This window comes from Macaca fascicularis, chromosome 9, assembly GCF_037993035.2.
Source record: "Macaca fascicularis isolate 582-1 chromosome 9, T2T-MFA8v1.1".
Lineage (NCBI taxonomy): Eukaryota > Metazoa > Chordata > Mammalia > Primates > Cercopithecidae > Macaca > Macaca fascicularis.
Genome location: NC_088383.1, coordinates 16,181,348 through 16,209,295, shown reverse-complemented (window position 1 = coordinate 16,209,295; position 27,948 = coordinate 16,181,348). Strand labels below are relative to the sequence as shown.

Genomic DNA, 27,948 nt, shown 5'->3' with positions numbered 1-27,948 from the left:
AAGAGCAGGAATAGGTAGGATTTACTAAGGGAAATGGGCAATCTTGGCCATCCCCAGCAGAGGGTGATTTAAGAGTTCGAAAACCCACTTCTTTAAACAAAAAGACATTACCCAAAAATTGGGACTGTCTTATCTCTTTTCTTTTCTCTGACTCCCTTATTTCTTCTCTAGGACCCTAGTCCACTCCTCTCCTGCCTAAATGTCTTCATACTGTTCCATGGGTTCCTTAGTGACCCAAGAATTATGAAAAGTCTGAGATTCTGCCGAGCTTGGAAGCTAATGAGCCAGCCTAGCACGGTTTGATAGAAGTTGGTGGAGACATGATACTTCCTGGTCAGAGATAAGGGATGTTTATTACTCACAGCAGCAGTAGTAGCCAGAGTGTCAGCATTCTTGCTCCAGTTCCCCGAACCCCATTTCCCACAGGAGCAATGCAAAGAGGGCCAGAGGATACCTGCACATGCAACGGCTCACTTTATAGGAGAGAAACCCTGAGCTTTAGGGACCCATATCTTTTCCGAGAGGCACCAAGCATACCTACTCTTTGCTCTAGAGGGAGACACTTCTCTGTCTTGCATAGCTGTTCACTAAAGAAACCTCCTTGAAGAGGGCTGGGTGCGGTGGTTCATGCCTGTAATCCCAGCACTTTGGGAGGCCAAGGCGGGTGGATTACCTGAGGTCAGGAGCTCAAGACCAGCCTGGCCAACATGGCAAAACCCTGTCTCTACTAAAAATACAAAAAAAAAAAAAAAAAATAGCTGGGCGTGGGGGCTGCCTGTAATTCCAGCTACTCGAGAGGCTGAGGCAGGAAAATTGCTTGAACCAAGAAGACAGAGGTTGTAGTGAGCCGAGATTGCGTCACTGCCCTCCAGCCTGGGCAACAGAGCCAGACTCCGTCTCAAAAACAGAAACATCCTTGAAGAGACAGCTCAGAACAGAGAGCACAGTCAGTATCTTGCCCACAGTATGTAAAGAAGCACTTAAGAGACCCATGGAGAATTGTCCTGCCAATGGCTTCTGCCGTTCCTCCAGCTCTCCATGTCCTTGGGAATTGTTCACAGTGGGTATGAGAGAGAGAAAAAAGAATCTTCCAAGAACCATAGCCAGGCATGGTCAGCTCCTTCCATGAGCTTTCTCAGGAGGTCTTTTGTAAACTTTCTGTAGACCCTTGGTGATCCTCATTCAGGAGTCAAATGTTGGGAAACAATCAGCTAATTAGAAAAATGGCTAGCAGTGATTAAGCTCTCACTGTGCACAGCTGCAGGGTGTGGGAAGCGCTGTACCCTTGTGATCTCACTACAGCTCTGAGATTATTATGGCAGGGCCATTACCCCATTTCTTACAGATGAGAAAACTCTGCTTAAGAGCAGTAAGCCAGAAGGGGCAGAGATGACCATCAACTCTAGGTTGTCAGTCCAAAGCCCTGCACTCTGAATAGCATACTATGTTTCTCTCTCTCTCTCTCTTTTTTTTTTTTTTTTTGCAGAGGGAGCTTTCTTAATTAAGAAGCTTTTTAGGGGAAAAGGGTGCTTTGGAGATTTTGTTTCACCAAATAAAGTTAGTGGAATGCTTGCAAGTGGGGAAAGATCAGGAATACTTTTGTTGCCAGCAGACACCTTACAAAGTCACCACCAGGCAGTTCACCCATCAATCTTACGGTGTTTTCAAGACAGTTGGTATCCATATTTTCTGGACACAGAAATGACAGGTCAAGGAGGCTGTGAACTTGGCCAAGACCACATGACTGGTTAAGTGAGGAGCCTAGAAACCAGCCCCAGACCATGCAGTCGTGAAATGTGCATTCTGTGCACAGTCCCCAGGAGGAATATTTGTAACGTAAATGCTAAAGTGCCTTGAAATATTTCAGCTTCATCTGAAACAGAAAAGAAAACTTCAATAATAGCTTCACTGTAGCCTGTTTAATATCTTTCTTGGAAAAGATAAGCCCATATGTGTATGATTTAAGCACTGCACTGACTTCAGCTGCTCCAGGGACCTTTATCTTGTTTTGTAATACTTCAAGTGTTAGAGAGCATCACACACTTAGGCCATTCACAGTTTTTCAGCAAGCCCCTTCAGCTTGCCTTTTTTGCCCTTTTTGTTTTTTGAGACTGAGTCTCGCTCTGTTGCCCAGGCTGGAGTGCAGTGGCGTGATCTTGGCTCTCTGCAAGCTCCGCCTCCCAGGTTCACGCCATTCTCCTGCCTCAGCCTCCCGAGTAGCTGGGACTACAAGCGCCTGTCACCATGCCTGGCTAATTTTTTTTTGTATTTTTAGTAGAGACAGGGTTTCATCGTGTTAGCCAGGATGGTCTCGATTTCCTGACCTCGTGATCCGCCCACCTCGGCCTCCAAAGTGCTGGGATTACAGGCGTGAGCCACCGCGCCCGGCCCATTTTTTTTTTAAATTCTGAAATAATTAGTGAGTCAATTTCTTCACTACTGGCTCCCACATAGCACTTTCTAACTGATCTCTTCCCAGAGAGAGAAATGACTTGCTAAAAATCATCATCATAATCTTAAAGCTGCTTTTTCAAAACAAGTATGTAATTTTACTCTTGTGACAGCCCTAGACAAAAAAATAAATAAATAAAAATAAAATAATTAAAAATAAAACTGTAAATGCATATCTGTAGATAAAGACAGATCTGGAAACACCCAAGACACACAGAGAATCTTTCCCCAACCAGGTTAGGTTGCCTTGGCAACCGTTCCACTGGTGCCTTCCAACAGATCTTTGAAGCTTGGCTAAGGTGTGTACATTAATTTCATAGACATGCTTAATACTGCTCATTACCTTAGCAGTTCCCAGATTCTTCCAGAGTCTCACAAGGGGACTTTGTGCCTTCATGAAAAATTTAAAACACCAACAAAACTGGCCTGGTGCAGTGGCTCACACCTGTAATCCCAGCACTTTGGAAGGCTGAAGCAAGCGGATCACCTTAGGTTAGGAGTTTGAGACCAGCCTGACCAACATGGCGAAACTCCGTCTCCACTAAAAATACAAAAATTCACCAGGCGTGGTGGTGCGTGCCTGTAGTCCCAGCTACCCAGGAGGCTGAGGCAGGAGCATCGCTTGAACCTGGGAGGTGGAGGTTGCAGTGAGCCGAGATCATGCCACTGCACTCCAGCCTGGGTGACACAGTGAGACTGTGTCCCAAAACAAATAAGTAAATAAAATACCAACAAAACAGAAGCATGTTGGGGTGGCTTGTTGTGGTCATTTCTTTAGAAATCCTTGTGGGTCCTCTGATCTCCACAGTGTTGCATCACCATCATTTTCTTGTTCAGTAGAGCAGGGTAAACACATTTACCATATTTACATTTCCTTGATATAGTCACTAGATACTTTACTGTGTCTGAAAACAGTAAGGATATTAGCTTTATGAATATGCATTGCTTTTTATGGAAAAGTTCTTAAAAGTTGGAACTATGACTTTTGCTTTTGTTTTTTGGAGCCATATGTAGCGTCGTTTTGGTGCTTTGATTCTTATTTCTTTTGAACAGTTACATTCTTTTATTTTAAATTGGTTTGAGTATTTTGGAGAAGTTTCCCGAGATAAGTACAATAATCCTATTTTCATATAGTCCTTTAAAGCTACATCTAAGTATTTCTGATACTACATCAAGAAGATTGGTTAATTCATGGCCGGGCATGGTGGCTCATGTCTATAATCCGAGCACTTTGGGAGGCCGAGGCAGGCAGATCACCTGAGGTCAGGAGTTTGAGATCAGACTGGCCAACATGGGGAAACCCCATCTCTACTAAAAATACAAAATTAGCCAGGCGTGGTGGCAGGCACCTGGAATCCCAGCTACTGGGGAGGCTGAGACAGGAGAATTGCTTGAACCTAGGAGGTGAAGGTTGCAGGTTGCAGAGAGCCAAGATTGCGCCATTGAACTCCAGCCTGGGTGACAAGAGTGAAACTCTGTCTCAAAAAAGAAAAAGAAAGAAGAAGACTGGGAGTTTGCTGTCAGATGTATATCTCATGAGATAACTTTTTTAGATGAGATTGTAGGAACATTCTGTTAATTTTGCTTGTGAACATTAATTTTGCTTGTAAACACTTTGTCATATGTGTAGATTGTACAGTTGGAGCAGGTATGTCCAGCAACAGTTTTCAAATTATCCTGGCATATTTACCTAAATAACCCTTGATTAGTTGCAAGAACATAGCTATTTTATAGTTGCTCTTCTAGCATTACATGCATATGGAACCAGCCCATGCATATGGAACCAGCCCTAGAAAACCTCATTTTGTACCAGGTTCAGGAAAAGAGAATGAACTTCTGCTGTTTAACTTATTAGGGTAACAGGATTCTGAGCCACATAGCTGTAGGAGATTGTTGGTATTTGAGTATTACATTTTCAGTTTCCATTATGGAGTGTTTAAAATGAGGGAAAGATATCCCATCACTTCAATAAAGTATAAAATCAGTGTATGTCTAAATGTCTCTAGCGTGATCTCTTTAATTGCTGAACTTCTATGAATGTTTGTTATTGTGTAGTTCAACATTCTTGGCAACATGGTGCTGTTGGTTGTTAAGTGTTGTTCATAGGATGATCATCAATTTCATCCTCATAGAAATTTCTTACGGGAAGGGGCAGAAATCCACTGATTGTTTGCCCAGAGATATCCTCGTAGCACTGCCAAGACAGTATTTTATGCATCAGAGGGATAGAGAGATGCAGGGATTGGGGTGAGGAAGAGTATGTCATGCGCAAGTTCTATCAAGACCGTGATGGCGGCCGGGTGCGGTGGCTCATGTCTGTAATCCCAGCATTTTGGGAAGCCAGGGTGGGTGGACCGTTTGAGGTTAGGAGCTGGAGACCAGCCTGGGCAATATGGCAAAGCCTCGTCTCTACTAAAAATACAAAAATTAACCAGGTGTGGTGGTGGGCTCCCATAATCCCAGCTACGCGGGAGGCTGAGGTAGGGAGAATTGCTTGAACCTGGTAGGGGGAGGTGCCAGTGAGCCAAGATCGTGCCTCTGCACTCCAACCTGGGTGACACAACAAGACTCCATGAAAGAAAGAAAGAGAGAAAGAGAGAAAGAAGAGAGAGAGAGAGAGAGAGAGAGAGAGAGTGAAGGGAGGAATGGAGGAAGGGGAAAGAAGGGAGGGAGGGAGGGAGGGGGAGGGGGAGGGGGGAGAGGGAGGGAGGGAGAGGGAGGGAGGGAGGGGAAAGGAAGGAGAGAGGAAGGAGAAAGGAAGGAGAAAGGAAAGAGAAAGGAAAGAAAGGAAGCTCTAAATGCACGCCCTTCAGAGGATGGGCAGCCGGTAGGAGCCACCAGTGTAAATAGCACTCTACTGTGATCTCCTCTCATCCTATTTCAAACTGAAGCTGCCGTTTCATGAGGTTTAGCATAAGCGTCAGTTGCCCGCGATGATAGAAAACAGAAAGGCACACAGTGGTACTCTAAGTTCCAGCACATTTATCTCTTCCATGCGTCTCCAATGAGGTCATTCAAGTGGATGTCTAGAGACTATAATCCTCCACTGAAATTTAAGGAACACGTTTCCAAAAAAGAACCCCACATAGGTGGGAGTTCTGTATCAGACACTGGGGCCACAGATCCATAGAGAGGTTCAGGGGATCTCTTGGTACAATCAGGAGTGAAAGGTACCCATGTGGAGAGGGGGCCCGGGGAGCTCGGGGGGTTTCTAGTGCCCAGCGTATTCGTCTCTCTGAAGTATGCCGGCATGGTCCTTTCTCTTCCGGGTGACAGAAGTTTTGATCTTTGCAGGACATCAAACTGAATGTTGTTTTCAGAATGAAACGCAAGGATTGCCAAATGCTTTAGTGCAGCTAGAAATGGCTTGTCAGGGAGTCCTGGGATGTACAAGTTGTAACAGATTCTTGAGATGTATTATAGATTAATAAAGTATATATTATGAGATACATGTTAAATAATCTGTTACATGTTACATAACATGTAGAGTATACCAGTCTTTAAAATATACAAATATAATTTGCTTGGAGGACATGATTGGCTAAATTTGGGGTAGAAAATAAAATAGAACAATACAAGCCGCATGTGCACTGTGTGAGTCTGGAAAAAAATTACACGAAAACTCTAGTGTAACAGAGTGCATCCTAATTTCATCAGATTACAAAGTAAAACCTCTTACGTTTATGAAAGAAGTAGAAATAGAAAGCCACTGCTTCATGCATTAGATATCCTGGAACATGCTTTATAAAGACATGGAAATTCAATGCACATACTGATATTGTAAAATTCTAGCACCAAGTAACATGGGGCAAAACCTGGTAGATCAAAGGTCAGGTAACATTTTTACAATAACCTCTTATTTGGAAAACGTTTTTAAGTGATCAAGCAGTTTTCTGGTGTTTTATTGAGATGAAGAGCCATTGTAACTCCCTAAATTGGGGTTAAATATAGCTAATCATGGTGCTAAGGAGAGTGATTCCTTTTCAGCTGGCCTCCCTGGCCCAGGCAGCCACAGGAGTGCTGGGCTACTTGGGGTGAGAGCATTTGCGTGGTCTGCTCCGTGGGAATGGACCTTTCTTCTACCCAGACCCAGTGGCCAACCCATAAAATGCTGGGTTCCCCACTACTAGGGTGGGTTGCTGTGGAAACCGACAGCTCTAAAAACCAAAAGGAAAGAAAAAATGAAAATCCTAGAACAAAGGCCAATTTGAGGAAATAGAAAAGGGAATGAAAAGCGCTTAGAGGAAGCCAAAAACTTCACGGAAACAAACAAGCAAAACAAACGCATTTTTTAAAATGGAGCCCACAAACTTTACTTTCCCTTTTAAGACACAGCCAGAGTTTGTTAGAATAGATATGAGAAATGAGAAGGGCAGACTGTGCAGAAAGCAGGTGGAAGTTGTACTCCCAGCTTTGGTCCCAGAAAAACCACAAAATATTTTATGTTTTGGAATAGTACATGTTTTGGAGTTTGGAGGCAAAGTTGTAAAATAAATGCATCCTATCATTTATAGAAAAATAACGAAAAGTATGCATTATTATTTGACGAAGTGGGAATTAAAAGCAAGACATGCTGGCCGGGCGTGGTGGCTCACGCCTATAATCCTAGCACTTTGGGAGGCCGAGGCCGGTAGATCACCTGAGGTCAGGAGTTCAAGACCAGCCTGGCCAACATAGTGAAACCCCCGTCTCTACCTTACAAAAAAAAAAAAAAAATTAGCTGGGCATGGTGTCAGGTGCCTGTAATCCAGTTACTTAGGAGGCTGAGGCAAGAGAATCGCTTGAACCCAGGAGGTGGAGGTTGCAGTGAGCCGAGATTGCGCTACTGCACTCCAGCCTGGGCAACAAGAGCAAAACTCCATCTCAAAAAACAAAACAAAACAGAAACAAAAAACAAGGCATGCCTTCCCATGGTCTCTCAGTGTTTGCTGGCAGTTTTGCCAAATACTGACAGGGAGATTCTTCCATGTGCCTGTAAATTATGCACCCTAATTCCTTCCTCTTGTTCGCTCTTAACTCGCTACTTAGAGGCGCCTCCTCCCAAGCCAACAATTGGAAACAGCCTTGTTGCATTTAGTTCTAAATCTGTGGCAGTTAGAAAGGAAATGACTAAAAGATAATGCTGGACTAAAAGATGATGTTTAGTTTTCTACCCACAAAGCAGATGCTCTTTGTACTACTTAAAATGGACCAGTTTGTGCCCACAGAACCACAGTCTTCATGTTTGCCAAGAGCCGAGGAGCTCTGAATCGTGGTAGGGGAAGAATTCCCGAGCGCTCATTTCTTCCTTCTTGGCTCTGCACTTGGCTGATAAAAATTGGAGAGGCGATGGCTGAATCCCTGATGGCGAAATAAATTCATGGATGAGAGTGTGTAGCGAGAAGAGGTGTGAGCACAAACTCCCAGGGTCCGCCACCTTGGGCAGGCAGGCAGTACTGGAGCCCATGGTGGGTACGGAGAAGGAAGGTGCAGGGTGGAAGGAGAGCCGTGAGGTGCAGTTTCAAAGAGATGGTCCCCAGCTGGATAGAATCATGCCGGGATAGCACAGAACCCGAGCAGGGCGAGCAGCACTGCCCATCTAGCTGGTTTAATGAGAAAAGACATTTATTACAGCTTTTGGGTAGTGCACAGAACCTGTGGGAGGAGGAGGCTCACAGCCAGAACAGTATCTGAGCTGTGTGGTGTGACTCTTCCGGGAACACCCCTGCTGCCCCCAACCAGATGCCTCCTCTGTGGTCCCTTTGACCAGAAAAAAGCCCCGCTTCTTCCTGCTGCTGACTTCCACATCAAATTCTGCCAACCAGAATGAGCAGAGCCACAGCTTAGCAGAACCACAGCCCATTTTTGCTCCTTCTTAGCTACAGGGGAGGCTGGGAAAATGAGCATCTGGAATTCCTTAAAGGGAGGAAGACTATTTCAGAAGATGCCACAAAAACTCATCTGCCTGTGGTACCCACCCTTCCAGCACCAGCTTCAATTTCATCTGTTCCAAGAAGCATTCCTCCCTGACCTCCGTAAACCACAATCAGGGCCAGTTTGCATGCGGTGCTTACCCAAATAGCCACAACCCTTTCCTAGTATCAGTGTTCACACCATACCCTTCCTTAAATCTTTTGATGATCCCCCCCACCTCTATGAATGTGTTCAGATCTTGTTTGTGTCTTTGATTCTGTTTTTGCATGGAAACTCCAGATCAGATTAACCTCATCTTTGCTCTCTTTCTCTCTCTCTCTCTCTATATATATATACGCACACACATACACACACACACACACACACACACACACACACACACACACACACACATATATATATATATATATTTTTTTTTTTTTTTACAAATTCCTAGCCAGTTTCATTCTTTCTGCCTTCTGGCACATGTGTTGATCTTTCCTTCCCACAAAACTGTAAACTACTTAAAAACAGGAGCCATGTCTTTTTTTCTTCTTTTTTAATCTCCCTGCAGTACCTGGTATCATGCTAAGCATATAGTAGCTGGTCAATAAATATTTTCTGATTATTTACAGTTAGTTATCTGGATTGATTAATACTTTTCAAATGGATCGCTGTAGTATCTATTTTTAAAGTAGTTATAAGACATAAATGGAACAATAACAAAACACAGGAATACTTAGGCCATGGATCAGAAGATACCCAGAAATGCCTACTCGTTTTAGAGATTAATTCAGCATCTACATTAGGTGCTTACTGTGTGCCAGACACTATTCTATATGCTTAGGATGCATGAATGGAGAAGAAAACAGAAATACAAAATAACTGTCTCAGAGTTTCCATCTGGTAGTGTTTAATGTTTAATAAACGTGTAAGTGATGAGCATGTTATAATCGATCAATGTCATGCATAAAAAGCAAAAGCAGAGCAGGAGAATATCAGAAGTTTGCGGTGGGGTTGGGGTTGACATTTTAGACAGAATAGTAAGAATTATTTAAAAAATGTTTTTAGGCAATCAAAAAAATTGAGTATGTGCTGGGTATTAGATGATATAAGGAGATTATTATTTAATTAGGCATGATAATTGTGCTTTGGTGGTAGTTTTTAAAAAAATTCTTTTCTGTTTTAAGTGGGAATATTTATGGTGGTTGGGTGCAGTGGCTCACCCCTGTAATCCCAGCATGTTGGAAGAACGAGACAGGCGGATTGCTTGAGTCCAGGAGTTCAAGACCAGCCTGGGCAATGTGGCAAAACCCGCGTCTCTACTAAAAATACAAAAAATTAGCCTGGCTTGGTGGTGGCGTGTCCCTGTAATCCCACCTACTTGGGAGGCTGAGGTGGGAGGATCATTTGAGCCCGGGTTGGGGAAGTTACAGTGAGCCAAGATCGTGCCACTGCACTCCAGCCTGGGTAACAGAGCCAGATCCTGTCTCAAGAAACAACAACAACAAAAAATTTACAGGGAAATAATATAACCTAATATAACATCTGGAATTTGCTTGAAAATGTTCCAGCAAAAAAGTGGGGATGGAGGGAGCAATGCGTGAAGGAAAGAATGGTAGAAAGATGACACTATTTGAAACTTCTTATCAGGACAGGTTTGGGAGGAGGGTCTTTGTACTGTTCTTTCTACTTTTATGTTTCTGTGTTCTGGATGTTTGTTTTCCCCTCAAGTTCATATATGGAAATCTTAACCCCCAAGGTGAAGGTATTAGGAGGTGGGGGGTCTTTTGGGAGGAGATCAGGTCATGAGGGGAGAGCCCTTGTGCATGGGATTAGTGTGCTTAAGAGACCCCAGAGAGCCCCCTCATCCCTTCCACCACATGAGGATGCAGTGAAAAGGTGAGCCGTCACCAGATACCTCATCTGCCCTAACGCTGGACTAACCAGCTACCTGAACTTGAGATATACATTTCTATTGTTTATCAGCTTCCCAGTTTATGGGATTTTGTTATAGCAGGCTAAACAGACTAAAATATATGCATTCTAGAATTTCCACATTGAAAATGTTTACAAAAGAGTAATCAGTGATAGGATGGCCTCATCGAGGAGGTGGTACTGAAGCAAAGACAGGGAGGTGTGGGTCTCAGCCGCATGGATGGGCGTCTGGGGGAGTCTGCGCCAGGCCAGGGCACAATCGGAGCAGAGCATGTTCACTGTACCTGGCCTCCCTGCAAGTCCCTGAATGGGGAAAGTAGCAGGTGAGGGCGGGAGGTGATATAGCTGGGGAGGAGGGATGGGAAGAGGTCACACAGGGCCTTTTAAGCCACTGAAGGACTTGAGTGAAGGTCTGACCCACAAGGGCTGTGAAGACACCACTTCAGAGTCACGCTCAGATAGATTTTCCTTGGGAGTTCCTTGAGCCATTTGGATACCATGGATTTCTTGACTCGGATTCGGAGATCAGAATTGTCCAAAGGGACTTTCTGCAGTGATAGAAATATCCAGTCTGCACTCTCCAGTGCAGGAACCGCTAGCCAGTTGTGGCTGTTGAGCGCTTACAATGAGCCTAGTGTTATATAGGAGCTCGGTTTTTACATTTTCATTTTAATTAATTTAAACAAGTGTGTATGCTCACATGTGGCTAATGACACCTATCTCAGATAGTGTTGTGTTAAGAGATGGTTAGTTTCACCCCGGCATTCATTTTGCAAACTTTTATTGACCACCTGCTGGCTCTAGGTATGAGCTAGGACTTATGGTTATAAATTGAATTTTTTAAAAATGAGCCCCTGTTCTTGAGGGGTTCATGGGCCACCCCAGACACTGTAAAATAGTGGTATGGCTGGATGTGGTGGCTCATGCATATAATCCCATCACTTTGGGAGGTTGAGGCAGGAGGATTGCTTGAGACCAGGAGTCTGAGACCAGCCTGGGCAACAGGGCAAAACCCCATCTCTACAAAAATACAAAAATTAGCTGGATGTGGTGGTGCATGCCTGTGGTCCCAGCTACTTGGGATGCTGAGGTGGGAGGATCGCTTGAGCCTGGGAGGTCAAGCCTGTAGTGAGCTATGACTCTAAACAAACAAAACAGCAGTACATGGGTGGCCCAGACCCCTCATCTTCAGGCACGAGGGCCCCTGCACTAAGCTCTCTCCATGGGGGTTTTAATTCAGTGGTAAACAACCTGGTCGTTCTCATCTCAGGACGCCCCTTTGCCTGGCTGGTCCCTGTATCTCTTCCAGGCCTAAGCTAAAATGATGCCTCCTCAAGAAGGAGTTGAAAGTTGACCACCGAGTTGAAAATAGGTACCCCGTTCTGCCTTATGTCACCCAGTTTTCCCCGAGGCACTTCTTCCAGTTCAGAATGACACTTCGGTATGTATTTAATCTCTAAAGCCAAAGCTCGTGAAGGTCAGGGGTCTGGTCTCCGTCATATACCCCCAGAGTTGCAAGGTGAAACAGACAGAAATGGAAATGGAAATGGACAAGAAACAGAGACCACGTGTCTGGAGAGCTTCAGGGAAATGCAGGGTTGCCGAGTCCGGCCGGAGCACTTTCTTGAATCCACCTTACTATGACCTTTTAAAGGAAAAAGAGGAATCAGCAACATGGAAGGGAAGTGTAGAAAGACATTGCCGTCAAAGGCGAGGAGCTGTGGCAGGAAGGCACAGGAAGGAGGAGCCGAGGGCAGGGCGTGGGTTCAGGTGGGGCGGCTGGTGCAGGACAGGAGGCTTCTGGGATGGATCCTGTCCCTTGAGTGTGACGACTTTTTGTTTGTTTGTTTGTTTGTTTTTTTACTCTGTCACCCAGGCTGGAGTGCAATGGTGCGGTCTGGGCTCACTGCAACTTCTGCCTCCTGAGTTCAAGCAATTCTCCCGCCTCAGCCTCCCGAGTAGCTGGGACTACAGGCGTGTGCTACCACATCCAGCTAATTTTTGTATTTTTAGTAGAGACGGGGTTTCACTCTGTTGGCCACACTGGTCCGAAACTCTTGACCTCGTGACCCGCCCACCTCTGCCTCCCAAAGTGCTGGGATTACAGGCGTGAGCCACGTGGCCTTCCTTTTTCTCTAAAGGGCCAAAAGTACCAAGTTCAGGCTTTGTAGCCCTTATGGTCTCCGTGGCAACCTCTAAAGTCAGCTGTTGCAATGCAAAACCAGCCCATAGACTAGATGCAAATGATGGGGCGTGGCTGTGTTCCAATAAAACTTTATGAACACTGAAATTTAAATTCCATATAATTTTCATGGACTATATGCAAAAGCAGGCAGCAGGCCACATTTGGCCTGAGGGCCGGGCTGAATTTGCTACCCCGGTACAGGTGACAGTGGGGCGCATCAAAGGGTTTGAGGGAGACAGGGAGAGGTCAGCTGAGTGTATTGGATAGCTCCCTCTGGCCTCAGTGGGATCTCAGGGCTCAGGTCTGAAGAGGGTGACCATTTTTGTAAAGTGGCTGAGCAGCAGTGTGGGTGATGGATGGTGAAGGCCTGGAAATAGGGCAGTGTTCACAAGGGTACAAAAGAAAGGCCTGCTTTGAGATGCGGAGTTTGCAGTCAAAATGAGCAGACTTTGGTGATGGATGTGCAGAGTATAGAGTGAGAAAAGGATGTCCCAGTCTGGGTTTAGTGCAGTCTTCAGGTGACCAACTCAGCAGGGTCCTCAGCACTCACTGAGCAGCAAAGAGTGTATCCTAAGGCGTATTTAGGTCTGGGACCATTTATGGGGTCTTCCTATAAATGCGAGTCATGTAGCAACTAATGCCTCGCCCAGTCAGATGACAGCTGCCCTGGTTGTCATTTAGTTGGGGGTAGTTTTGTTTGCTGTTGAACGGAGAGTCCCATTCTCAGTGTTATTCTATAACAATGATGCCCCCGTGGGCTGTAAGAATTACCAAATCATACTGACCTTTGGTCGTCTCTGATCATACCAAGCAAAGAACTAAACACTCTCTTTTAAAGTATATAATTGTAGAACTTAAACTATGCTTCCCATATTAGAAGAAATTCAAGTGGTAGAATCTAGAGCATTGATTAGAGTGGAACTCCCCCTTTCTTTGTTTATTCATATTTTTTTCCCTCAAATCTCAGCAGTTTTTGCCTTCTCAGCAAACAGTGAAGACCTTGTAATCCCAATTGTTAGTAAATGTTGCATTTCCATAAAATTGCATAAATCATCAATGCAGGATTTCTGCTATGTGGTTATTAATGCACCATGAGTTAATTTATGTTATAATTTAGTATACTACTTAGGTAAAGACTACACACTGCGTTCAGTGTATACTGCTGGGGTGATAGGTGCACCAAAATCTCACAAATCACCACTAAAGAACTTGCTTATGTAACCGAAGACCACCTGCTCCCCAAAAACCTATGAAAAAAAAAGGGATCACCATTTTATCCAGCAGTCCCACTAGTGGTATCTACCCAGAACAAAAAAAGTTATTATGTGAAAAAAGATGCTTGCACATGCATGTTTATAGCAGCACAGTTTGCAATTGCAAAAAATATGGAACCAGCCCAAATGCCCATCAGTCAATGAGTGGATAAAGAAAATGTGGTATATATATACTGCAGAATACTAATCAGCCATAAAAGGAGTGAAATAATTACATTTGCAGCAACCTGGATGGAATTGGAGACCATTATTCTAAGTGAAGTAACTCAGGAATGGAAAACCAAACATCGTATGTTCTCACTCATGAGTGGGAGCTAAGTTATGAGGATGCAAAGGCATGAGAATGATACAGTGGACTCTGGGGACTCAGGGAAAAGGGTGGAAGAGGGTGAGGGATAAAAGACTACACACTGGGTACAGTGTACACTACTTGGGTGATGGGTGCACCAAAATCTCAGAAATCATCACTAAAGAACTTACTCATGTAACCAAACACCACGTGTTCCCCTAAAACCTATGGAAATAAATAAAAATTTAAAATTTAAAAAAGGAATAGTATACTACTTGGGGACACAGAGGACCAAATTAAATAAGAAAATGTGTGTGGGGGAACCGGGTGCGCTGGCTCACACCTGTAATCCTAGCACTTGGGGAGACCAAGGCAGGTGGATCACAAGGTCAAGAGATTGAGACTATCCTAGCCAACATGGTGAAACCCCATCTCTACTAAAAATACAAAAATTAGGTGGGTGTGCTGGCGGACGCTTGTGGTCCCAGCTACTCAGGTGGCTGAGGCAGGAGAATAGCTTGAACCTGGGAGGCAAAGGTTGCAGTAAGCCAAGATCGCGCCACTGTACTCCAGCCTAGGGACAGGGCGAAACTCTGTCTCAAAAAAAAAAGAAAAGAAAAGAAAAGAAAAGAAAGAAGAAAATGTGTGTGTGTGTGTCGTGCACATCCCGACTGGATTGGGGAGAATTGACTAAATGTATTCTGTAATATCATATCCTTGATTTTCATGATGCTGACTTGTGCCTTTTTGGGTACTAGTTTTCTCCTATAGTATGAAGTAGCCAAGGTTGGTTTCTGTAGCATTTATTTGTTCTTTCTAAAACATTTTAAGAGATTTATTTGGTACACACCCGTAGCTCAAAGCTCCTCAAAGGCAGGAAGATGCTTTGGCTAGGTCTGGGATTCTTTAGCTCTTGTCTATGGTTATCTACACAAGAAATGTATTAAATCAGCATGTGGAAAAAATGGGTGAAAAATGACTGACTGAAATTTGCAGTATTGAAGTACGAATTTGCTTTAGTATCATGAGACAGCTAGTTGGCAAGTTACCAAGGTGGAGATTCTCAAACCAAAAGAAGTTCTTCTCAATGTGGTTGCCCCAGTGTAGGATAGAACTCTGGATATAAAGGTATCAATACTCAGGCCAGGTGTGGTGGCTCACGTCTGTAATCCTAGCACTTTGGGAGCTCGAGGCAGGTGGATCACCTGACGTCAGGAGTTCAAGAGCAGCCTTGCCAACATGGTGAAACCCTGTCTCTACTAAAAGTACAAAAAATTAGTGGGGCATGGTGGTGGGTGCCTGTAATCCCAGCTACTTGGGAGGCTGAGGCAGGAGAATTGCTTGAACCCAGGAGGCAGAGGTTACAGTGAGCTGAGATCACGCTATTGCACTCCAGCCTTGGTGACGAGTGAAACGCCATCTAAACAAACAAACAAAAAAAAGTATGAATACTCTCTAAGAGGGTTGTCTCACCTGTCCCTTTTGTTTTTTATATTTCTTCTTTCTAACTCTCCTCTCTGAACCCCAAATCTGGTATCCACAAGCACCATGTTGGAAAGTTTACAATCATCATGATTGGAATGACGCAATTGCAGTAGCTTGTGTCGGTGCTTACTCCGCCAGGCATTACACTAAATGTTTCTACCTATATGTTGAGCTATGCGTGTTTATCATTCCCAGTTTGCAAATGGGAAAACTGAGGCCTAGAGACAATAAATAAACTGCCTAAGGCTACATGGTTGACACACAGTGGAGCTGAGGTTCAAACCTCCGGTGAGAATTGCAGAACTCCAGAGTGTGTGCCACTGGGCAATACCTGCAAGGATGACTCAGCCCTCCTTCCTCATCCTCGCTCTCAGGCTGCTCTGTACCCAGCCAGCCTGCAGCCAGCTCATTGATGAGCACTCCACTGAGCCCCACTCTGGAAAGTGCTATGAACACGAGCCTCCTTGGCCACCTCCTCTTTGCTAGTCCTTGCCCCACCTTCCTATCCCAAGTCTTTCAGATCAGAGACAGCTCAAAAAGCATGGCACGTGGTACCTGCAAGTGGCCAGGTGGACATCCATCACCGGGCACCAGCTGCTCTCTTCCTACGTAAGCAAATAGGGTTTATGGGAGCAGGATGAACATCGGAGTTGCTCCGCCACATAGTTCTGGAATCAGCACCCTTGACGTGATTGTTCTGCCGGAGTCTAGTCTACCACCATCTCGGTCTGGGGTTATCACAGAGTCCTCTTAATTGAATGCTTATTCTCCAGCCTTACCTCTTCCTCAGCCCATTCTTCACCCAGAGCCACATGTTTCTATAACATAAATTTGATCTCCACTCCCCTCTTAAAACTTTTGTGACTTCACATTGCCTTTAGAATAAATAATAATCCTTTTAGGGAGCTCATAAAGCCATGCGTGATCTGGCCTTAATTGCCTCTGCAACCTCCTACGCCTCTCACGCTCTCCATCCAGATTTCAGAACCTGCCATTGTTTCTCCAGGAAACATGGCGTCTTCCTGCCTCTGAGCCTCCATGCATGCTGTTCCCCCTCAGCCATGGTACTTCCCTGTTTACTCAGGCATCCTCTCCTTCACTGTAGCTGTGTAGTTACAATTCTAGGCACAGAGTAAACGTTCAATAACTATCCGTTGCCTGAGTAAATGTAAGTTAGCCATTCTATTTTAATTTTTTAGCAATTTGTAACATTCTGTTTGTTTCCCACTTTCATGATCTGTTTTTGCCAATATTCCTAACTTGACTTCATCTGTCTTTTCAAATGTTTGCTTTTTTTTTTTTTTTTTTTTAATTCTTTTCTAACCTTCTCTTGTTCTACTCTTGGGGTCCTCCCTTTTAACAGTAGTTTTCACTTCCTTTCAGTCTAGTCTTTGTGATTACCGGTGCACAATCCTGGGTTACTTCTGCCACATTTCCCAGGACTAAAGAAAGATACGCCTATAAATACCACAGCCCACTGTGCCCTTATTATGGTAGCCCAAACCACATTGAAAGAATATTGTTGTCCAGGCACAGTAGGGCACACCTGTAACCTCAGCACTCTGGGAGGCTGAGGCGGGTAGATCACTTGAGCCTGAGGAGTTTGAAACCAGCCTGTGCAACATGGCAAAACCCTATCTCTGCAAAAATTAGCCCAGTGTGGTGGCACACACTTGTAGTCCCAGCTACTCAGGAGGCTGAGGTGGGAGGATCAGTTGAGCCCAGGAGGTTGAGGCTGCAGTGAGCCATGATCACGCCCCTGTACTCCAGCCTGTGCAACAGAGTGAAACTGTTTCCACACACACACACACACACACACACACACGAAGTGTTGCGTTGGTTGCCCAATGTCTTAAGGTATAGAATTTTTCTCTTGATCATGTGAGCAGGAAGGAGTAAAGAGGAAAGCAGTCTGGGACAGGCTGTGGTTTTGAAGAAAATAGGAAATTGTGTGAAGTAAAAAGCAGACCTCTAAGGAAAAAATGTCCCTGGTAAAAACTGCATATTTTGAATGTCAACCTAGATGTCCTTACAGAGCCCTCCTTCCACCTCCCGTCACAGTCATACCAGAGTTGCTGTGGATGTTTCCCATTGACAGCAGCTGTTCTTTGTGCTTTCTCTACCTCCAGAGGTGACGCTAAAGGTGCACGTCAGCGACGCCAGCACCCACCAGCCCGTAGCGGACGCGCTCATTGAGATCTTCACCAACCAGGCCTCCATCACCTCTGGCACCTCGGGGACCGATGGCGTCGCCTTTATCAAGTTCCAATATAAGCTGGGCAGTCAGTTGATCGTCACTGCCTCGAAGCATGCCTACGTGCCAAACTCTGCCCCGTGGAAGCCAATCCGGTTACCTGGTAAGGCGTTCCTCATCTTTCTGTAACACAGAGTCATTGGCCGGTGGGAGGATCACGTTAAGGCCAGGAGTCTGAAATCAGCCTGGGCAACATAGTGAGACTGCATCTCTATAAAAAATGTTATAATTGGTCAGGCATCGTGGTGTGCACCTTTAGTCCCAGCTACTCAAGAGGCTGAGGTGGGAGGATTGCTTGAGTCTGGGAGTTCGAGACTGCAGTGAGCCGTGATCACACCACTGCACTCCAGCCTGGGCAACAGAACAAGACCCTGCTTCAAGAATAAAATGAAATAAAATAAAAACATACAGATCCCAGAACTCCACCATTCAATATGGGGAGGGGAATTTGCATTTTAATGAGCAAACCCCTCTCCCCCTCCACCAGATACTGTGAATAAAAATATTTAGAAAGTTCGAGGCCACTGCTTTGTGAGCTATGGAAAGTGGATTTGTTATAGATACAATGGAGATCATCTAGGAGAGTTCTTAAGAAAAGGGGACAAACCTGAGAGATATTAAACAGGTCGTGGAGAATGGACAGGAGAGAGGGAAGGAAAAGGATGAAATAGAAGGAATGTGAGTTGGACCTCAGGTTTTGGCTGGTGGTAGAGCAGGTGGTCCCGGCAGGGGCAAGCTGTGGAGTTGGGGAACTGGCTACACCACGTTTTCCCAAAGTTGACTACGCTGACGTCGTGGATTAAAGAAGTATCCTCCCTTCCTCCCTCCCTCTGTGACTCCCTCTTCCCAAGCTTCAGGCTTAGGCAAAGATGCATGGAGCCTGGGGAAATGGGAGGAGAGGAACGGGTGTCGGGGTCATTGATTGTATGCTAAGTTTAGGGTATATTTACTTGAAATTGCCGCGGAGACACCAAGTGAGGATTTTTGGCATTTAGTTTGAAATGAACTTGGGGTTCAAGAGAGAGATCTGGGCTAGAGGTTTAGTTTGGCTCATCATCAGTGTTAACTATGAGCTCCAGCAGAGAGTGGAGGGCAGTGGACCTGCGACAGGACCCCAGGAGGGCCTGCACAACAGGACAGGTGGCCTTTACTAGGTTACATCCAAGGGAACGTTGGAGTGGAGGCTGCAGTGAGCTGAGATGGTGCCACTGCACTCCAGCCTGGGTGACAGAACAAGACCCTGTCTCAAAAAATAATAAAATCAATTAAAATAAAGGAAGCATTTGACACTCCCGTCATCCATGCTGAGAAGTCACTGGAAATCACTGAGGGACATTTAGGCTGTCTCTGCCTGTTTCAGGAGAACAGCTGCACAAAGGTCATCAGTCAATTCTCGTCGTTCGCAGTAGTTATGGTCCACAGCCACCTCAAACATGGAGTGAGCAAATACTGCTGAACCACTGCTACAAGGGAAATGCAGGGCTGGGTTCCTGTGAGCCTCTGGTCACAGCATTTTCATGAGCTGATCAATAGTACATGCCTTTGTTTTATGTTGTCTTTGTTTAAAGAAATCTTATTTGATATGTAGATTGTTGATTCATTAGCATTGGGCTCAGCCCGTAGCACCATAACTCATGCCCCAACAAAGCTGATGGAACACACGTGTTTTCTCCATAAGGCACAGTCACAACCTTCTCCTGCTTAGGAATATTAGAGAGCACTACGCTAGGGGTCATTTGAAACGGTGGAATCAGCCTGTAATCCCAGCAACTCTGGAGGCTGAGGCGAGAGGAGCTGGAATCCAGGATGTGGAGGCTGCAGTGAGCTGGGATGGAGCCACTGCACTCCAGCCAGGGTGACACAGCGAGACTGTCTCTAAAAATAAATAAGTAAATAGCAAAATCACCAACAGAATGCTTAAAAACGTGAAAAGCTGGACCCTGAATACATCTGGGAGTTACAAATAAGCTTTAGCAAATAGGGAGGTTTACAAATACAGAATTGGTGAATAATGAGCAGCTACTGCGTTTTGATCACATTCATTTTGACTCTGTTAACATGGTCTTTTGAGAAAAACCATTCCCATCATACCGTTTTTTTATTTTTTTATTTTTTGAGACAGAGTCTCATTCTGTCGCCCAGGCTGGAGTGCAGTGGTGTGATCTTGGCTCACTGCGATCTCCACCTCCCAGGTTCAAGAATTCTCTTGCCTCAGCCTCCCGAGTAGCTGAGATTATAGGAACGCACTACCACGCCCTGCTAATTTTATATTTTTAGTGGAGATGGGGTTTTGCCATGTTGGCCAGGCTGGTCTTGAACTCCTGACCTCAGGTGATCCACCTACCTCGGCCTCCCAAAGTGCTGGGATTACAGGCATGAGCCACTGTGCCCGGCTGATATCTGTACTATTACAAATGAGTCAAGTCACAGGAATAATGAAGTTTCATTGAGTTTTGGACAAGACGTGAAGACACCTGGGTCCCAGGCCTGCCCACCCCTGGCTGGCCCCACACATATCGGCCCATCAACACTTTCTGAGTTTGTGTTTGTTTCTGAAATCCAGTTAATTGCTCTAAATAATTCCTAAGAATCTTCCCATGTCTTTGATTATTTTTCTGTGCTTGCCTTTTCAATATAATAAAGATACTCTGTATTAGTCCACTATAAAGAAATACCTGAGACTGAGTAATTTATAAAGAAAAGAGGTGTAACTGGCCCACAGTTCTGGAGGACATACAGGAGGAATGGCATCTTCTGCTTCTGGGGAGGCTTCAGGAAGCTTCCAATCATTGCAGAAGGCAAAGGGGGAGTGAGACGTTTCACATGGCCAGAGCAGGAGGGAGAGAGGGTAAAGGTGCTACACACCTTTAAACAACTAGATCTCGTGAGAACTCACTCACGATCACAAGAATAGCACCAGAAGATGGTGCTAAACCATTCATGAGAAACTGCCCCCATGATCCAATCACGTCCCATCGGGCCCCACCTCCAACACTGGGAGTTACAATTCGACATGAGATTTGGGCAGGGACACAGATCCAAACCATGTTATACTCTTAACTAGAACTTAACAGGAAGCATCTCCAAAATTTAGACAATAAAATTTAGCCTATTGTGAAAAGCAGAGTCAATTTGCTTTTGTGCGTCTTTTTGGAGGTGAAGACTAACACTTCTGGTATTTCAGATAGCTGGACAAGGAAGCAAGAAGAGCTGGGAGCCTCTTCTAAAATATGTTGAAAATTTGAAACTAAAAAATGCCTTCTTTCCCACATGTGTGCAGCACACCGCTTGTGTGTACATGAGCATTCTTATGAAACCCGGAAATGCATTTCCTGTTTCATCCTTAACAATAGTTCCTGGAGGATGTTTTGAGGTTTTTTTCGCTTTCAAGGAAGGGAGGAGAGGGAGGAGCCCAGCGTAAGGAAAATACCCTCCGTCTGTGGCAGGCAGGCAAGAATAAACTTTGCCATAGGAGATGCAATCCATCCACTAAAGGCTGTCATTCTCCATCTTAATTATTGCTGTCTCTGCAGCCATCGCCCTGGCCCAGGTCCTTAGTGATGGTCCAGGACTATGGCAATGGCCTCCAGCCAGGTTGTTCTACCCCTCAGACCACCCACAGTATGACTGAGCATTCATGTATTAAAATATATATGTCCAGTTTGTGTATTAAAATATGTACCTGCCTAAAATCCTTCGATGGCCTCAGGGTGAAGTAAACGTGACAGAGCCTCCTCCCCTGGCCACCTCCCCCTTCCGTATGTCATGGTCGGCCACCCTGGGCAATGTGTCATTCTGGGAAGGAGTCTGGCATTTCTACCTGTCTGTGTTTGTCTGCATTGTTCTCTTGGCAAACTTGTCTTCTTTTTTTTTTTTTTTTTGAGATGGAGTCTCACTCTGTCACTCAGGCTGGAGTGCAGTGGCGCGATCTCAGCTCACTACAACCTCTGCTTCCTGGGTTCAAGTGATTCTCCTGCCTCACCATCCCAAGTAGCTGGGATTACAGGTGCGCGCCACTACACCCGGCTAAGTTTTGTTTTTGTTTTGAGACGGAATCTCACTCTGTCACCAGGCTGGAGTACAGTGGCGCGATCTTGGCTCACTGCAACTTCCACCTCCCAAGTTCAAGCGATTCTCCTGCCTCAGCCTGCCAAGTAGCTAGGACTACAGGTGCCCGCCACCACGCTCAGCTAATTTTTGTATTTTTAGCAGAGACCGGGTTTCGTCATGTTGGCCAGGATGGTCTCGATCTCTTGACCTTGTGATCCGCCCGCCTTGGCCTCCTAAAGTGCTGAGATTACAGGCATGAGCCACCGCACCAAGCCGGCAAACTTTTCTTTTATCTCATAAAGCCCAGCCAGACTGTTTTCTGCCTTAGGAAATCTTCCTGCCCGTCCCGGGTAGAATGAGATGTTCCTTCCCCTCTAGGTATCAAAAAAAAAAAAAAAAAAAAAATCTACTTGGTGTGAAGAGCACCTCCAGACATCAATCAGCTTCCTCTCTATGATGCGAAAAAAGCAGCATTACCCAGGGATCTCCATCTCTCTGCTGCCTCCACCCACCTGGGCACTGCGTTGATTGCATCCCTAGTCCCTGTCCTCTGCCCCGGGAAGTCCCTGCCGGTACCAGGCTTGTTACAAGAAATCATGTGTTTTAGAATTCAAAGAAACAGTCTAAAAAAGTAAAATGATAAATCATTTTTTTCTCCTTTAGGAAATAAGGTCTGAGAAACAATTTGCCAGAGCAGCTGCCTTATATATGAAAGTACCAAATATTTTAGGTGAGAAATATTTTCAAAACACACTGCAATGGTCACGCACCTCTCAGGGGATGATCACAGGTGATTTTGGAGCTCCGAGCCCCCCACACCGGTCAGCTCAGAGGTGGTCAGGGCCTTGTAAATGTCGGCAGTTGCCACGGGAGCTCTGGAATGGAGCAGGAAGGCCCAGGCATCCTCACTTAGGAGGGCATGGAGTGTAACCCCAGCCTGGGTTTTGAGGTGTGCTGCTTCCTACCAGCAGCATCTGCTAGGACAATCCTGCCCTTTCCTCCTCGCCAGGAGGTGCCCTGTGCCCTTAGATGAAAGGATCGCTGGTAATAGTTTACCTACGACATGCTCATGCAGCAATGACTAATTGCGGAATATTTCCTCACCCCTAAAACTCCGTACCCATTAGCACTGACTCACCCTTTCTCACACATCCCAGCCCCTGGCAACCACTAATCTCCCCTCTGTCTCTCTAGATTTGCTTATTCTGCACATCCATATAACTGGAATCTTGGAGTACGTGGCCTTTTGTGTCTGGCATCTTTCACTTCGCCTGATGTTTTCAAGATTCATCCACATTGTAGCATGTGGCAGTACCACCTTCCCTTTCACGGGTGAATAATATTCCCTCATATAGACAACACCACACTTGATCCATTCACCAGCCAATAGACATTTATGTGTGTTGTCTCCACTTTTCAGCTGTTACGGATAATGCTGCTGCAAACATTGATGTGTGAGTTGCTGTATGAACGTAGGTTTTCAGTTCTCGGGTTTATACCTAGGAGTGGAATTGCTGGGTCATGGGGTCACTCTGTGTTTAATATTCAAGGAACTCCCAGGCTGTTTCTGCATCACCAAGGTGCTATTCTTGTCTTTTTCCTGGTATCTGTCCCATTCTGCTTGTCATACAGCTATTTGTTTCAAGTCTAGTCCCCTTGCAATGCATAACTCTTGAAGGCACAGGCTGCTTCTAACACTGCTGTGTTCCACCCAGGATGTAGATCTGAGCCTTGTATATGATGATAGCTAAATAAACTGACTGTGTGGAGGATGAGTGAAAAGAGGTCACATCCACAGCCAACTCACTGGTGCCCTATGGCACTATTAAGAGCCAGCACTGCTTGACCGGGCACGGTGGCCCATGCCTGTAATCCCAGCACTTTGGGAGGCCGAGGCGGTCAGATCACTTGAGGCCAGGAGTTCAAGACCAGCCTGGCCAACGTGGCGAAACTCCATCACTACTAAAAATACACAATTAGCTAGGCATGGTGATGCACGCCTGTAATTGCAGCTACTCAGGAGGCTGAGGCAGGAGAATCGCTTGAACATGGGAGGCAGAGGCTGCAGTGAGCCAAGATTGTACCACTGCACTCCAGCCTGGGTAACAAGAACGAAACTCCATCTCAAAAAAAAAAAAAAAGAGCCAGCACTGTGAAGTGACTGATCGTCTTAGCACTTACCTTCTAGATCCTGATGTTTTCCCAGAACGTCGTTTACCTCTCTAGGCCAACTTTTCCATGTCTCAGAGTGGTTGAGAACTCCAGAGTTTAAATCCTAGCCCTGGCATTTATTAGCTGTGGGATATTGGGCGAGTTACTTCCTCATCTATAAACCTGTTTCCTTACCTGTGAAATGGGCGTGTTAATAATACCTACTTCAGGTGCCGGGCACGTTGGCTGATGCCTGTAATCCTAGCACTTGGGGAGGCCAAGGCAGATGGATCACTTGAGGTCAGGAGTCTGAAACCAGCCTGGCCAACGTGGTGAAACCTTGTCTCTACTAAAAATATTTTTTTTAAAAATTAGCTGGGCATGGTGGCAGGTGCCTCTAATCCCAGCTACTCAGGAGGCTGAGGCCAGAGAATCACTTGAACCTGGGAGGCGGAGGTTGCAGTGAGCCGAGATCACGCCATTGCTCTCCAGCCTGGGCAACAAGAATGAAACTCTGTCTCAAAAATAATAATAATAATGCCTACTTCATAGAGCTGTTTTGAGGCTTAAATAAATTACTGAAATTAAAGCACTTAGGATAATGTTTGGCCTGTTAGTAAAGATTCAGTAATGTGAGTGATGATTATTATTCTATAATGCATTTATTTGTTTTTCTCTTAAATTCATATGTTTTACCCAGAAATTTGTGGGGTTTCTAAAATTTTTTAGAAATCCAGTTACTTAAGCAAGAATTTTAAAATAGCATAACTTGGCTAGGTGCAGTGGCTCCCGCCTATAATCCCAGGACTTTGGAGGGCAAAGGTGGAAGGATTGCTTGAGCCCAGGAGTTTGAGACTAACCTGGGCAACATAGGGAGACCCCATCTCTACAAAAAATTTTAAAAATTAGCTGGGTGCGGTGGTGCACGCCCATGGTCCCAGCTATTTGAGAGACTAAGGCAACAGGGATACTTGAGCCTGGGAGGTCGAGGCTGCAGTGAGCTCTAACTGTGCTACTGCACTCCAGCCTGAGTGACAGAGTGAGACCCTGTCTCAAAAAAATAAAAATGAAAAGCACAGTTTCTATCATGTTATTAGTTCCCAGGGTTGAGGGAATATTCTTTTACCATGAGGTACACATTAACCTAGACACATATTTTTAAAGCCATTCTTAATGTTAACATCTAACATTATATATTCTAAATTCATGTAGTGTATACATGATAACTTTCATATACTCCTAATGTGAAGAGGCTTAGTTACTTTACTGAAAACTTCTGACTGGGTGCAGTGGCTCACGCCTATAATCCCAACACTTTGGGAGGCCAAGGCCGGTGGATCACAAGGTCAGGAGTTCGAGACCAGCCTCACCAACACAGTGAAACCCTTTCTCTACCAAAACTACAAAAATTAGCAGGGCATGGTGGCAGGTGCCTGTCATCTCCGCTACTCGGAAGGCTGAGGCAGGAGAATCGCTTGAACCTGGGAGGCGGAGGTTAGAGTGAGCTGAGATCGCGCCACTGCATTCCAGCCTGGGCGACAGAGCAAGACTCTGTCTTGGAAAAAAGAAAAAAAAAAAGAAAACTTCTAACAAATGCAAAAAGTTGACCATTGTAGGGCAAGTAATTGTTATATGAGATATTGCAATATACTTGTAGCATTTTGAAGATCTTTTGCTAATCTAACTAAAAATTAATCTTATTAATTGATTTGAAATCAGAAAATACAAAAACTGCAGAGTATCCCGAAAATTAGAGTGGGCACTTAAAAGTAAATATAAAATCCCCTTCTATCCATTTCTTTTTCCTGCAGTATTTTCTTCTCTGAGCCTTGGCCTGCTTCCAGAACGCTCTGCCACTCTAATGGTATATGAAGATGTCGTCCAAATAGTATCAGGATTCCAAGGTATGTTTAATATTTTTTCAGTTTTTATTGTTATTTTTGACGGATGCATTATTGTATATGTTTATGGTGTACAGTGTGATGTGATGTCTGTATACAAGGTGGATTGATTAAATCAAGCACATTAACCCATCTATCACCCCGCTTACCTAACATTTTTTATAGTGAGACATTTGAAATTTACTCTTTTCATTATTTTTGGTATGTTTAATAATTAAAAAGAGAAACAACAGTCAGTTTTGCGCCACCTACTAAAATACTACGGCTCATGCCTGTCATCCCAGCACTTTGGGAAGCCGAGGTGGGTGGATCATTTGAGGTCAGGCATTGGAGACCAACCTGGCCAATATGATGAAACACCATCTCTACTAAAAATACAAAAAAAAAAAAAGCAACAACAACAAACTTAGCCAGGCATGCTGGCACATGCCTGTATTCCCAGCTACTTTGGAGGCTGAGGCAGGAGAATCGCTTAAACCTTGGAGGTGGAGGTTGCAGTAATCCAAGATCACACCACTGCACTCCAGCCTAGGTGACAGAGTGAGACTTCATCTCAAAAAAAAAAAAAAAATTCTTATATGGAATTCACTTATTAATTAATTATTTATTTATTTTTTAATCATACTTTAAGTTCTAGGGTACATGTGCGCAACATGCAGGTTTGTTACGTCTGTATACATGTGCCATGTTGGTGTGCTGCACCCATTAACTCGTCATTTACATTAGGTATATCTCCTAATGTAATCCCTCCCCGCTCCCCCCACCCCACAGCAGGCCCCGATGTGTGATGTTCCCCTTCCTGTGTCCAAGTATTCTCATTGTTCAGTTCCCATCTATGAGTGAGAACATGCGGTGTTTGGTTTTCTGTTCTTGTGATAGTTTGCTGAGAAGGATGGTTTCCAGCTGCATCCATGTCCCTACAAAGGACATGAACTCATCCTTTTTATAGCTGCATAGTATTCCGTGGTGTATATTTGCTACATTTTCTTAATCCAGTCTGTCACTGATGGACATTTGGGTTGGTTCCAAGTCTTTGCTATTGTGAATAGTGCCGCAATAAACATATGTGTGCATGTGTCTTATAGCAGCATGATTTATAATCCTTTGGGTATATACCCAGTAATGGGATAGCTGGGTCATATGGTATTTCTAGTTCTAGATCCTTGAGAATCGCCACACCGTCTTCCACAATGGTTGAACTAGTTTACAGTCCCACCAACAGTGTAAAAGTGTTCCTATTTCTCCACAGCCTCTCCAGCACCTGTTGTTTCCTGACTTTTTAATGATCGCCATTCTTACTGGTGTGAGATGGTATCTCATTGTGGTTTTGATCTGCATTTCTCTGATGCCTCCTGCCCCCTTTCTTAAGAGGACATGATGGTGTCCTCCTGCAGTTTCTCTGCCCCACTGTGAACCCCTTCAGATTCTCATTGGAGCCCATTCCTTATCGCGTCCTCTCACACCTCCCCGCATTTATGCTGAGTCTTTCATCTCTTCTAGTTCTTTCTCAGCTCTCAAAATCACTGAAGGCTTTGCTATTCAGATCAAAACCCTTCTTAAGCCCTATTTCTCCTTCAAGTCACAATCTTCTCCCGAACCTTGGAGATACCTCCCCTCACCATGCACATGTCTTTAAACTCCCTTTTACGCTGCCTCACATGATCTTTAGAAATCCCTCTTGCTGAGCTCAGCAGAGCTAGAGTTACATGACCTAGTGGCCACTTCTCCTTCCTGACTTCCCTGCGGCTTCACCACCCTATCCGGTCCCACCTTCCTGGATGTCTTCATCCTTTCTCTGGCCGTCTCTCCATTCATTGCTTCTCAATCTCTTTCCTGGGTTCTTCCTGCGCTGCCTATCTCTTATTTCAAAAATCGCTTTCCACTCCAGCTGCCTTTTCTGTGAGGACCCCCAGAGCTGCTGTCTTTATCTGGAGCATTTCTCACTTAAATAATTTCATAGCAACCTCCTGCCTAATCACTCTGACATCAGACTCTCTGCACCCACGGCCATACTCCACCTGCTGTCAGAATTGGGCAAAAACAAATCGGAATCTTTCACTTCCATACCAGTAACTCCC

At 44.9% G+C, this 27,948-nt stretch overlaps 1 protein-coding gene across 6 annotated transcripts in view; it reads left to right on the top strand.

The window, feature by feature from the left end:
- The window catches only part of FAM171A1 (family with sequence similarity 171 member A1), a 147,271-nt gene that overhangs the window by 69,674 nt on the left and 49,649 nt on the right, over positions 1–27,948 (top strand). For all 6 annotated transcript variants that reach the window (XM_074001117.1, XM_045399623.2, XM_065520343.1 and 3 more), the window contains exons 2-3: positions 17,644–17,871; positions 25,781–25,873. Coding sequence is in view for 4 of the 6 variants with exons in the window: in XM_045399623.2 (XP_045255558.1) it covers positions 17,644–17,871; positions 25,781–25,873 (321 nt within the window). In the remaining 2 variants the exon portion in view is untranslated. The remainder of the gene's footprint in view (positions 1–17,643; positions 17,872–25,780; positions 25,874–27,948) is intronic.